Consider the following 12,878-nt stretch of genomic DNA (forward strand, 5'->3'; position numbering starts at 1 on the left):
GAACACTTGAAAAATGTCTTCCAAAGAAAAACTTCTGCCAATGTTGGTTTTCTGTCTCTTTTACTTGCCACTACTAAACGGTTGCTCTACTTGGATGCTGATCTCTTGCCTCCAACTCCTTCAAGTCGTCAATCCTAAGCTCCTTGTGTTTGCTTTAACGAATTTCTTGTTTTCAATAACAATAATCGCAATTGTTAATTGATTGCGACCATATTCCTTGGCAATATTAACAATACGAGCGCCTTCTTCCTATTTATTTATGACATCCAACTTTGTTGTCATAGAAATTATTTTTCCTCCGTCTTGTAACGGTCTCAGATACTATAGCTAACAAATTAAATATATATACTTATAGTTATATACGTACATGTATACTGAATAAAAGTTTATAGTAAAATGGACTATAACGCTGAAAATGAATATTTGCTCTTGCTTACGCCTTTTTCACAAAATTTCTCACGTTGAATGCGTACCTGAGATAAGGCAGTCATCGTGTCTCTTCTAAACGTTGTGAAAATGTTTTCGGTAGACCGCATTTTGGCGTCTCTGTTATTTCGACGTGCGTAATAGCTCACTGACTGCCAAATTTGAAATCCGGCGAAAATTTTCTTGAATTCGTATGGTGAAATAAAATTTGTATTTCAACTCGCGAATACAAATTTTCAATTTGTATTCGCGAGTTGAAAGTCTCATCATGTTCAACTTCATAAGGTGAGAAGATCGTATATCAGGGTAATCGTATCCTGAGGGTGCACTGTATATATATCTCTTATATAAAATAACTAAGTGACACCAACGCATTTGGTACACCAAACTTTTGTGACCCTGCGTAACAGAAACTTTGAATTTAACTTAGATTAATTTAGCTAACTAAACACGCACTTCAAGCTAAGTTTTAATCTTTTACTAAACTTACTTTAGCTTTTTCGTCCTATTGTTATTATCTTCCGGTTTGGCGGTTTTTGGCTCGATTTCACTGTAACTGCCAACCTTTTAAAAACTTTTTAACTGATTAGAAAAAAAAATGCTGAACGATGCTGTTTTTGAAAACGGCATTTCGCATACTTGGCCCTATAGTGGCCATCGAGAACCGGTTCGTATCTCACAGATTAGTCGTATCTCAAGGGAGAAACACGCTTGAAAATGTTTCGTATCGCGGGTTTTTCATATGTTAGGGCACTCTTATGTAGAGATATAACTATAGAGATATTAAAATTTGCATCATACTCCAGATTTTTCCATGATCACCTAGAAACTTTTGTGTTAATATTGAACAAGTTTTATTGAACAATATTGAACATGTTGAACAATTTTTATTCAAATAAGTCAAGACATTTTTGAGTGAAAGGGGCAGAGGATAAGGGAATAGGAGTGCCGAATTTGTTTGAGATACTCAGCTTGGAGGAACATCATTCGTGTCAATGATTGGATGCATGTATTTTATTTATTATATTTCATGCTTTATAATATGTTATGTAGAACCGGACAACTTTATTCTGATGATCGGTGAATAAGCAAACCATATTTTCTGTCATTGTAAACCCTGTAAACCCTAATGGTCGGTTTTCCGGCTTTACGTAGGGTGTGTCAGAAATCCGAGTGACCGGAAAACTGGCATTGGCATGACTCTGTTTACAATCGTGGTTTCTAAGCAACAACGCAGGCCAATCTGTTTATTTTTTGCATAGAGCAATAGACCGGAAACTTTTACATCCATTTTTTCGTTTTCAAAAATATTCACCAACTTCCTTCGTTTTTACAACTATTTTTTGATGATTATATGGCTTAAAAATTGGATACAATTCAGGTGTTTTATGCGAGAGGCGATAGTGATGTAGGTGAAGAGTTATGTGATTCTAATTATAATTTTGACTCAGAAAGTGATAATGAAAGTGTGCTCACTCGATTTTATAATTCGTTAAACATTTTTACTGAGCTCGGAAGTTGGAATTCTCAAGACGCCGTGGCCGAACACGAAAGTACTACTGGTGCCGATAATCATCGTATCTCTGATAGTGATAGTGAAGCTCCTCTAATGCGTAAAAAGGCTAAAAGAAGAACATGCTGACGTAGGAATAACCAGGATGAAGATGATTCAGGTCTAGGCCCTGCAGACAGGCATAGGGGTGGTCAAGGCAGGAGTAAGGATTATCGATCAGCACCAAATGAAGGCACTCTTGGATGGGAGGTAGACCCTGATGAAGAGATGATTTCAGCAAAAAATCATTTGTCTATTAGACAGTATATCAAGACAAAGCCAATCAAATGGGGTCTGAAATTCTTTCTCCTATGTTAAGGGAAACTGGCTATTTATTGTAATGCAGAAATATACACAGGCAAACATAATGATTCCAATGCTGTCATGGAACTTGGTGCCACAGGAATTTGGTTACTTGTATCAGTGCACCATTTGCTGGGCAGCACTATATTTTGTACACAGACAAGTTTTACACATCTGTCGCTTTTTGTGAACATTTGCTGCTTAGATGTGGTACTCTCATAACCGGAACTGCAATGGCAAACTGAAAGAATTTTCCTAAGCAGCTAGCAGTGAGGCGGATGAACCGAGGTGAAAACCAGCTACTGTTCAATGGAAACTGTGCGGCTATTGTCTGGTATGACAAAAACCAATCTACTTTATAACATCAAGCGAAGTTTCCAAACCAGCTGAACATGTTTTGAGGTACAATGCTAGAACACACCAAAGGGAAGAAGTGGATTGCCCAAAGGCCATAAAGAGCTACAACCAGTACATGGGTGGGACTGATAAAAATGATCAGCTAACCAAGTTACAGCATTGTAGACATCATTACCGCTGGCTAAGAAAGTCGACTGTGAAGCTCGTGTAGGCCGTCTATAACGCATATGTAATCTATAGAAACCTGGTTCCCCAAGTTCAAGCTACAAGAAGGCTAACTTTTCATCAGTATATAGAGAAGTTGTGCACAGAACTTGTAGGTTACAGATGAAATGCTCCTCAGGATCCTGGATGTCAAGTTCACGCAGAAGGGTGTCTTCAGAATATTCAGATGCAGCCAATTCACTCAGTAAAAAGAGCAGACAACCAATTTAACAAACCACATATGTGTTGTTTGCTCTGAAAAACATTTCAGAGCAAAGAAACAGAATGCAGATGCTTCATATGGAGATTTGCCACCGCGGCGAAAGATCGTATACAAGTGCTCGTCATGCATGTTTTCCTCTGTGTCGGTTTAGAAGATGCCAACATTTTCAAGATTTACCACACCAAAGATAGATTCTGGAAATAAATTTAGAGACAGAATCTTTGTTTTACCTTCTGTATTAGTCATTTGAAAAGAAAAGTTTTTAAAACAAGCTTTCAAAAATTTTTCATCAGCTTTTGCAAAATTTTCCCAAATTGTGTAAATTTGATGGTTTTTGCCCAAAAAATTGTCTCTTCTTTCAACTTTTACAATAAATTTTTAGACTTATGTTCTAATGTTTCACCAAATATTTGATTATGAGCAGATTTAGGTATATTTGAGCGAAGATTAAAAACGTCCTACTTTAAAAAAAATTTGCCCCAGGATACTGACACGCCGTGATGAAGATGGCCAGGGTTCAGAGGGTTAACGGTTAATGCTCCCACTACATAATAAAACAGATCTACCGGCAATGAATGATTAGGCCATTTTTTCATATTTCACACTATTTTATATTATAAAACTATGTAAATATATTTCTATTTCAACTATCTATAGTAAGAAATTTGAAAATTTAGTTTGGTAATCCTACAGGTTAGATGTAAACTATGTGTACCGTAAAACCTCTATTTGAATGCTTTTTTTCAACCCTTTTCCTATAGTGTCAGTCAAATAGAGGTGGCATTTAAGTATAGGTTGGAGTTGTATTTTTGAAGTAGTTCGTCAGACTTTTGAGAAGATAAATTTAACCCGTTTACAGGTGAAGCGAATGTCACCTATATTTTGTACTCTCCTTCATATTATTGATTTAGACCATCATGGTGTCTATATTATTGATTTAGATCATCACGGCGTCTATATTATTGATTTAGATCATCATAGTGTCTATATTATTGATTTAGATCATCATGGTGTCTATATTATTGATTTAGATCATCACGGTCTCTATATTATTGATTTAGATCATCACGGTGTCTATAATATTGGTTTAGATCATCATGGTGTCTATATTATTGATTTAGATCATCATGGTGTCTATATTATTGATTTAGATCATCATGGTCTCTATATTATTGATTTAGATCATCATGGTCTCTATATTATTAATTTAGATCATCACGGTGTCTATATTATTGATTTAGATCATCATGGTGTCTATATTATTGATTTAGATCATCATGGTGTCTATATTATTGATTTAGATCATCATGGTCTCTATATTATTGATTTAGATCATCATGGTCTCTATATTATTAATTTAGATCATCACGGTGTCTATATTATTGATTTAGATCATCATGTGTCTATATTATTGACTTAGATCATCATGGTGTCTCTATTATTGATTTAGATCATCATGGTGTCTATATTATTCATTTAGTTCATCATGGTGTCTCTATTATTGATTTAGATCATCACGGTGTCTATATTATCGATTTAGATAATCATGGTGTCTATAATATTGATTTAAATTATCATGGTGTCTATATTATTGATTTAGATCATCATGGTCTCTATATTATTGATTTAGATCATCATGGTCTCTATATTATTAATTTAGATCATCACGGTGTCTATATTATTGATTTAGATCATCATGTGTCTATATTATTGATTTAGATCATCATGGTGTCTCTATTATTGATTTAGATCATCATGGTGTCTATATTATTCATTTAGTTCATCATGGTGTCTCTATTATTGAATTAGATCATCACGGTGTCTATATTATCGATTTAGATCATCATTGTGTCTATATTATTGATTTAGATCATCATGGTGTCTATAATATTGATTTAGATTATCATGGTGTCTATATTATTGATTTAGATCATCACGGTGTCTATATTATTGATTTAGATCATCATGGTGTCTATAATATTGGTTTAGATCATCATGTTCTGTATATTATTGATTTAGATCATCATGGTGTCTATATTATTGATTTAGATCATCATGGTGTCTCTATTATTGATTTAGATCATCATGGTGTCTATATTATTGATTTAGATCATCATGGTGTCTATATTATTGATTTAGATCATCATGGTATCAATATTATTGATTTAGATCATCATGGTCTCTATATTATTGATTTAGATCATCATGGTGTCTATATTATTGATTTAGATCATCATGGTGTCTATATTATTGATTTAGATCATCATGGTCTCTATATTATTGATTTAGATCATCATGGTCTCTATATTATTAATTTAGATCATCACGGTGTCTATATTATTGATTTAGATCATCATGTGTCTATATTATTAATTTAGATCATCATGGTGTCTCTATTATTGATTTAGATCATCATGGTGTCTATATTATTGATTTAGTTCATCATGGTGTCTCTATTATTGAATTAGATCATCACGGTGTCTATATTATTGATTTAGATCATCATTGTGTCTATATTATTGATTTAGATCATCACGGTGTCTATATTATTGATTTAGATCATCATAGTTTCTATATTATTAATTTAGATCATCATGGTCTCTATATTATTGATTTAGATCATCACGGTCTCTATATTATTGATTTAGATAATCATGGCCTCTGCATTTTTGATTTAGGTCATCATGGCGGCGAGAAAAGGAACTGCCAAGCTCACTGAGATACGCCATATAGAAAAGGCTATGCAGAAAAAATGGGAAGATGAGAAAATTTTTGAAGTAGATGCCTCAGATAGCCAGTATGTTGACATAGCGTTTTGTTTAAAGGTTGACTTGCAACAAAATTCACATTACAGTTATTTGGTATCAAAAGATTCACCATGTCTTACTCTGTTGTGTTGTATGTGCCACATATGTGGAAATGTGATTACAAGCTCTTAAAAGTTCAAAAACGAGTTTTAACCTTTGACCTTTATTCTATTTAATGCTGGTTGATGTTTTCTCTGAACACATCATTAAAGATTTTCTTATTCGTCGATATTGGCAGCAAGTAGCTTAAAAATTGATTTTATTTATAATTTGTTTGGAATTTCCGTATTGCCTCAGGCAGTTTCGATGTTATTTCCAATTATTGTAGCTGTTGTTTTCTGTAGATAGACACGTCTCCTTTTCTAGGACACGTATAAGAATCTCAAATTATTGACAGCTTCTATCCATAACTTCAGTAGGATTTCTGTGCACTGATTTTTTGTTAGCATTGTAAGCGTTTCATCAATATATTTATTTGGATTAGGTTTCCGTTTGTATAACAATTAAAGTTTTTTATATTCATATATGTATGTAATACGCCTTTTACCTCTGTATTTAATAGGGAGGAAAAGTACATGTGTACGTTTCCATTTCCATACATGAATGGGAGGCTGCATCTTGGTCATACATTCTCCATCACCAAGTGTGAGGTGAGGCTTGTGATCGTTTTGCTTAGTGAGTAGGGTAAAGTTATTTTTATCATAGCATCTGCTACTAACACTTATTTAGAAAGTTCTGATTTGCCTTTGTGTTACTTGTATTGGTTCTCTGATTTCAGTTTATATCAGGATATCAACGGCTTATGGGAAAGAGATGTCTGTTCCCATTTGGCTTTCACTGCACTGGGATGCCTATTAAGGTAAGCTTGATGACATTAAACTGCGGCAGCTTAGGTACGGAAAGTCTGTATTTAGCGTGACCTTCTTCAGCGTGTCTGCTGACCGGTATGCTGCCTCAAATAAGTGTAAAAGTGAGTGACATTTATCAGCAGTCAAAGTTACTAGGGAGGTTCATCCGCACAGTTGAGGCAGGTTGGTCGTTCTCTAAAAAAATTTCATTCTGTTGCTCTGGCGTAGGAAGACAACTCACACTGTTAACATGTTTAGCCATGTTTTTAATCGACCAAAAAGTTCTGGATTGCTCAACAATTATATCTGTTAAGCAGTTCATTTATGTGGTAGTAAATTTAGATATTTAGACTAGAAGTTCCCCTGTCATACAGCCCACGACCAAAGTGATATCGGAAAAAAGAAAAGGTACTGATGGTTGAGAAATGCAATATTAGCAGTCAAATGGCACTGCAGTGCAATACGATAACTGCAATGGTAGCTGTAATGGTAGCTGTAATGTACTGGGTGTTATTATGTACAACAAACAGCAATAAGGAAAGGAAAAGATTATATGTTTATATCATTCCCCCGCAATAGGAGAAATCCAATATTAGAAGTAGAATGCACTAATATTATTAGAATAACCAATATTATTAATATAGTAATACAGAAATAATAGAAAACCAATGCACAATTTTGTTTACACTTCAAAACGTCATAGCTAACAATATCAAGAAGTTGTAATATTTATATAGATTTTTAGAAAATCTATTTAACAAAACTATTTAGAAAAAAATAATAACAGTAACATATTGCCTAACATCGGTCACTATATACTTTGATCTTGTAAATTCGAATGCTTATTCTTATAATTAAATCTTATAAAATCGAATAATTATTTTTATAATTAATTATTGTAATAATCTCATAAGAATCGTTAGAAAATTACCATCACCATTTCCTTTACTTTCACTGCTTTGAACATCAGTTGGAATACCAACGTACTCCTAAGTGTCCAAAATGTCAGTTACTTTGAAATCGGCAAAAAGAAACGATAACTTTTCAGTACTTCTACGTTAATTACAGAAGCCTTCGTTGTATCGTTGTTATACTTAAACGACTCCATTGAAAAATGGTTAAATTTGTTGATGAGATTTCGGTACAAGGGTTTGCGACGGCCGTTGATGAATAATTTTCGTGAGTTGTGTGCACATATGCATTTATTATAAATCTCCCAAACAATCGCTTCGCTCGTGTTTGGTCGTGGGATAATTTCTGTATAACTATACCCTATAAGATGAAAATATTCGATGGATTTAATAATTCGCGAGTTCGCTTAGTCAAGTCCGCGAATTATTGAAATCCGTGAACAATTAGTTTTATTTTGAACATACTAGAGAATAACTACTTCCTCAAATTAAAAACTAGCCGCTAGGCAGAGTTAGTAAACGTAGCTGAGTTCCAAACTCTTTTAAAATCTTTGCCGGGGCTTCAAGTTAACCCCATTGCCAATGCATCACAATTCTTTACAAAATTTTTCAAGTTGTCACAAGTTATTCGGAATTCGACACAGCATCATATTTTACCACAAGTTGTTGGTTCACCAAAAGCCTCCAAATCGATGAACATTCATGAAAACCTTTTGATGCAGCCAAAAATGTATAGCTTAGCATGATCGACATAAATTTATTAGCTAAATAGAAACCTAAACACATGGTATACGCGCGTGAAGGTTTTACTCTATTGCTAGCTGCTTTTACGGATTAATTTATTCGTGAGTGTGTTCATCTGCGAATAATTTGGTCCGCAAATGTGCTTGAAAAGACAATTTTTGCGAAATTTAACTCCGCAAATAATTTCATCCGATAGGGTACTACTGAATTTCCGGTGTTGAACAGGTAATCAAAAAGTTTTTGCGTAAAAAATTCATTTTCGATCAACATACACAACATTTACCATTTTAAATGAAAGTATTTGTTTATTTAGGGCGTGTCCGATCAGTGCATCATAATTCCAATATTCAAAAGTTCTAGGCATACTTAAAACAGATGGTCGAAAAATATCTTACTTTTTATGCTACACATTCATTCAAGACATAAAATCGATTATAAACATTGGCAGGTAATGCAGTTGCCATGGGCTAAGCTTTATTTTCCAGTAAATTTGTGTAACCTGACCTAGTAACCTAAGCTAGTAACTTAAGCTAATATTTTAGTCTTTACTATAATGAGAGTCGTGCCTATCCGAGGCCAGCTAAGAGAGCTAGGAAAAAAGATTACACCTCACAGGCCTTGAACCTGTACATTCAGCTACACAAATGTGAAGCCAAGTGTACTACCACTAAATCATGCAGCCACCTGCCACACTCTGGAGTAATTGTATTTATAATCACTACACATCATGATCTGTCATGGTGCACTGGGCTGCAAGTGTGCATATTTTAACCAATCGCTTTCAACTGGACATACGAGCGATAACAGACAGACAAACATTTTGTTTTTATATACCGATATATAAATATATATGTGTGTGTAGTAAGTTTATATAAATATTTATGTAGATTTATGAAGTAGCAAGTAAGACTTAATCAAGTCAGACCTTAGCATCTTTTACAGTTTTCATTATCCATTCTTCTCTGAATCAGATACAAGAATTCACAGCAGCTACCCAGAATGTTCCCACTACTAACAGGTTTCAGCCTGACTTTTTTGGTAACAATCTTACTATGCCAAAATGCTATTGTCGGCTAAAAACTTTTGGGTAGTGTGTATGTTGGTGTTTAGTTATAGGGAATATTATTAATCAAGCTTAAATGTGAGAACAATACATAGCCTCAGATTCTCAGTAGCTCTGTAATGATAGCCAGAGTCCCACTTTTTAGTTTTTCACTCTATGTATTTATTTGGTCATGTAGGGGATTGGAAACATATATATTCAGTAAGATTTTACATTCACTGCGCAAAAATCGCGTCGAGAGAAGCAATTCGGATTTTAGTTTTGGCGTCAGTATATAGAATGTAGTTCCATTGAAGTTTTCTTCTTTTACCTCACTTCATGTAAGACCAAGAGCCCTTTAGCTTTATCTACTCGTGAAGGCTTCACAGTGTGGCTGGTCATTAATGAACATCAACACCCCTTGTGAAGGCCTCACAGCGTGGCTGGTCATTAATGAACATCAACACCCCTTGTGAAGGCCTCACCGTGTGGCTGGTCATTAATGTACACCAACACCCATGGTGAAGGCCTCACAGCGTGGTTGGTCATTAATGAACCAACAAACAGCTGGTACAGTCAAACTTTTACTCCAACAAAGAGTTAGTACAGTCAAACCTCTACAAGTTGATCTGCAGTTAATCCGAGGTTAATCCATCTGTTAAAGTTTTCTTATGTTTAAGTGATTATCCTTATGGGAGTACACTCTGATTGATCTAATTTATTACGCATAAAATTAAAACAAAAGCAATATCTGAAATTATGTAAAAAGCTAATAGTAAAACACTTTAGTTTTGTTACTAGTGAATACAAGTGTAAACATTGCATTGCATAGGTGCCGAGGTTGACATGCTGAAAGCAATGCATGCCATAACTTCTTCGATTATAAGAAGTTAAATTATTTGGTTTTACTTTGTATGTGTTATATTTGACAGTCTTTTTACTTTCATTTATGGAATTGTAGTGTTTCGAGAAACTTTGAGCGTTGTACGTAAAAAATTACTTTGCGTGTAAATCCAATATATATGGAACTATATAGTGCATGTATGTTTTGTGCATGCAAGCATGTATTCATAGGCAGAGGTTTGGCTGTATTAAAACACTTACTGAAGTTTATTTAGGAGACTTGGTAAGCGTGGTAGATTTTAAACTGTTCTGTGTTGATAGCGTGTTGAGACAACTTTCAGGCGTGTGCTGACAAGCTGACCAATGAGATGAAGGACTACGGATACCCGCCCATCTTCCCTGTTGCAGAACAGGAAAAGGCCGAAGAGCAATCTGAGGAACCAGTAATCAAGGACAAGTCCAAGGGCAAGAAGGTGAGACAGTTAAACATGGATTACTTCTTAGTCATAAGTTTAAATAGGGTTTTACAACTTCTGTGATGAATCGCCTTCTCATAAGGAAGGTTTGTGTTGCCATATTTCAGGGTTTAATTGATAAGTTCTTGAAAGCATTATTTTGTTGGAGTCAATAATAAAATATGGAAAGTGAAATACTCAAGAGTTTGTTTAGAAGTTCCCCAAGGACGGCCTTGAAGAGGCGACCGAAGAGCATTTCTTGTAAAGTTATATGAGAAGGTAACATACAATTTTTCAAGGCTGGTTCGTGCTGTATCTTCGTATCTCGGAATATTTCTCTCAACGATTGTTCACCATTTATGTGCACCATAAACTGGAGTCATCCCCGGGGCAATGGGGATATGTCGGGAAGCATTGCAGCTGTCAAATTGAGAATATGTCGGGAAGCATTGCAGAGCCGTCACACTTTATAGATATTTCGCCAAGCATCGATGACAGTCTACACAATGTGCACTATTTCGGCGACGTTGATTGGTTGCCATGGATTGCTTGATCTAGATTTCCCTTTAAGATAATTGCTGCGAGACTAGTATTTCATCATTTCAGCGACCGCATCGTATAATCAGAACGTCATGCCGCAGACTACTCGTCGATGTAAACACGGATAGGTTTGAGGTAGTGTGAGTGTTGTTATTACAAGTGGTAAGAGTACAGTTCTCGAACGCTTCGGTTCTCGACCGACTCGGTTTTCGACCAAAGAATTGGAGATTTGTTCGTCTCGGATCTCAAACATAGATGCGGTTCTCGACCAAACCGGAGCATGCGCATTGGAATTCAACGTTCGAAACAGCTCCGGAAACCACATGGAAACGTTTGTTACCATAAGTTACGCTTCAGAAAGAATTTTACAACTTTGGAGAGTTTTTCTCAGGAGACAACTCTTCCAGTCGAGTTACTCTAAATCGTTTTAGAAGATGATGCTCTTTCAAATATGTGAAGTAAACGTACCATTGCTGTTTATATTTTCTTTTTCACTTGGTATCTGATGTAACTGATCTGTTGCATTTTTTGCTATTTCATTATCAATTTCTGCAATTTTTGGTATTGTATCTTAACCTTTAATGTTTTTGATGTTTTAAGAGCAAAATATACGAAATGTTTACTTTTTGTTTTCTTTTTCCTCATAGATATAAAATCTTTTATTAAAATTAAACACGATCTATATCTACCCGTTTGTATTTATAGTATGCAGTATACTGTACAGTTAATGGTGTAAAATGTTAAAAAAATACTTTACCAAAGTTGTTTTCTCAACTTGGAATGGAATAAAATTTACATACATCAGCTCTGATGGAAAAAATTGGTTCGGATCTCGAACAACCTTTTGGAATGGATCGTGTTCGAAAACCGTGGTTCCCCTGTATTCGCTGATGTAAACACAAGTGTGTTTGTGATAGTATGAACAATGTTATCAAGACAATCACCGATGTAGTGCAGGATTAATATTGACATGCAGCGATACAGTATAAACTAGCCTTTAGTGTTTGTCAAGGTAACTTAGGGCTGTGGGGCTTATCATCACTATACTCAGTTAAAATTTAGAAGTACTGAATTAATCTACTGCTATTCATAAAGGGCTTGGTTAGTATCATCTTTTATTTATCTTCTCATGTGGTCTGTTAGGTATCGAGGGAAACTCTATAAAGTGAGTTTGAAAATATCTTGGAATGGATTGGACAATTTACATGTATTTTACTGTTCTTATAACGTAATGTCCCTATAACGGAAACGCTCTTGGAACGGATTATTTATGTTGTAAGAGGTCCTACTGTTTTTGTAGTTTTGTTTTCAAGTTTTCCTTTGTGACTCTGTCAATATCTTTGTTTTCTTGTTGATTTCAGAGTATCGTTTTGACACTAACATTGCATTTTGTTATTGCATGTTGATTTGGTTCCAAGGACAACAACTTTCATCTTGGCAATTAAAAAGGATCGTTTGATGGCTGCTTCGAGCTAGTCGGGCCTGCAGGGATAGCAAAACGTGCTTTTATACTGCTTTAATTTCTTTTATATTGAAATAAGCAAAAATTCCATTTACGAAAGCTTGTTTGTTAGTTAATCGGTATTTTATTGTAAAACATCTGACAAAGGTTACCGCTATTAT

The 12,878-nt window shown here is 34.8% G+C and overlaps 1 protein-coding gene across 1 annotated transcript in view; it reads left to right on the forward strand.

Annotated features, from left to right (window-relative positions):
- LOC137407347 (leucine--tRNA ligase, cytoplasmic-like) overlaps window positions 1-12,878 on the forward strand; it is a 68,693-nt gene that overhangs the window by 10,868 nt on the left and 44,947 nt on the right. The window contains exons 2-5 of the mRNA XM_068093972.1: window positions 5,744-5,862; window positions 6,435-6,522; window positions 6,651-6,731; window positions 10,602-10,733. Of these exons, the coding sequence (XP_067950073.1) occupies window positions 5,750-5,862; window positions 6,435-6,522; window positions 6,651-6,731; window positions 10,602-10,733 (414 nt within the window). The 5' untranslated portion in view covers window positions 5,744-5,749. The remainder of the gene's footprint in view (window positions 1-5,743; window positions 5,863-6,434; window positions 6,523-6,650; window positions 6,732-10,601; window positions 10,734-12,878) is intronic.

Source organism: Watersipora subatra, chromosome 10, assembly GCF_963576615.1.
Source record: "Watersipora subatra chromosome 10, tzWatSuba1.1, whole genome shotgun sequence".
In the NCBI taxonomy this organism is placed as follows: domain Eukaryota; kingdom Metazoa; phylum Bryozoa; class Gymnolaemata; order Cheilostomatida; family Watersiporidae; genus Watersipora; species Watersipora subatra.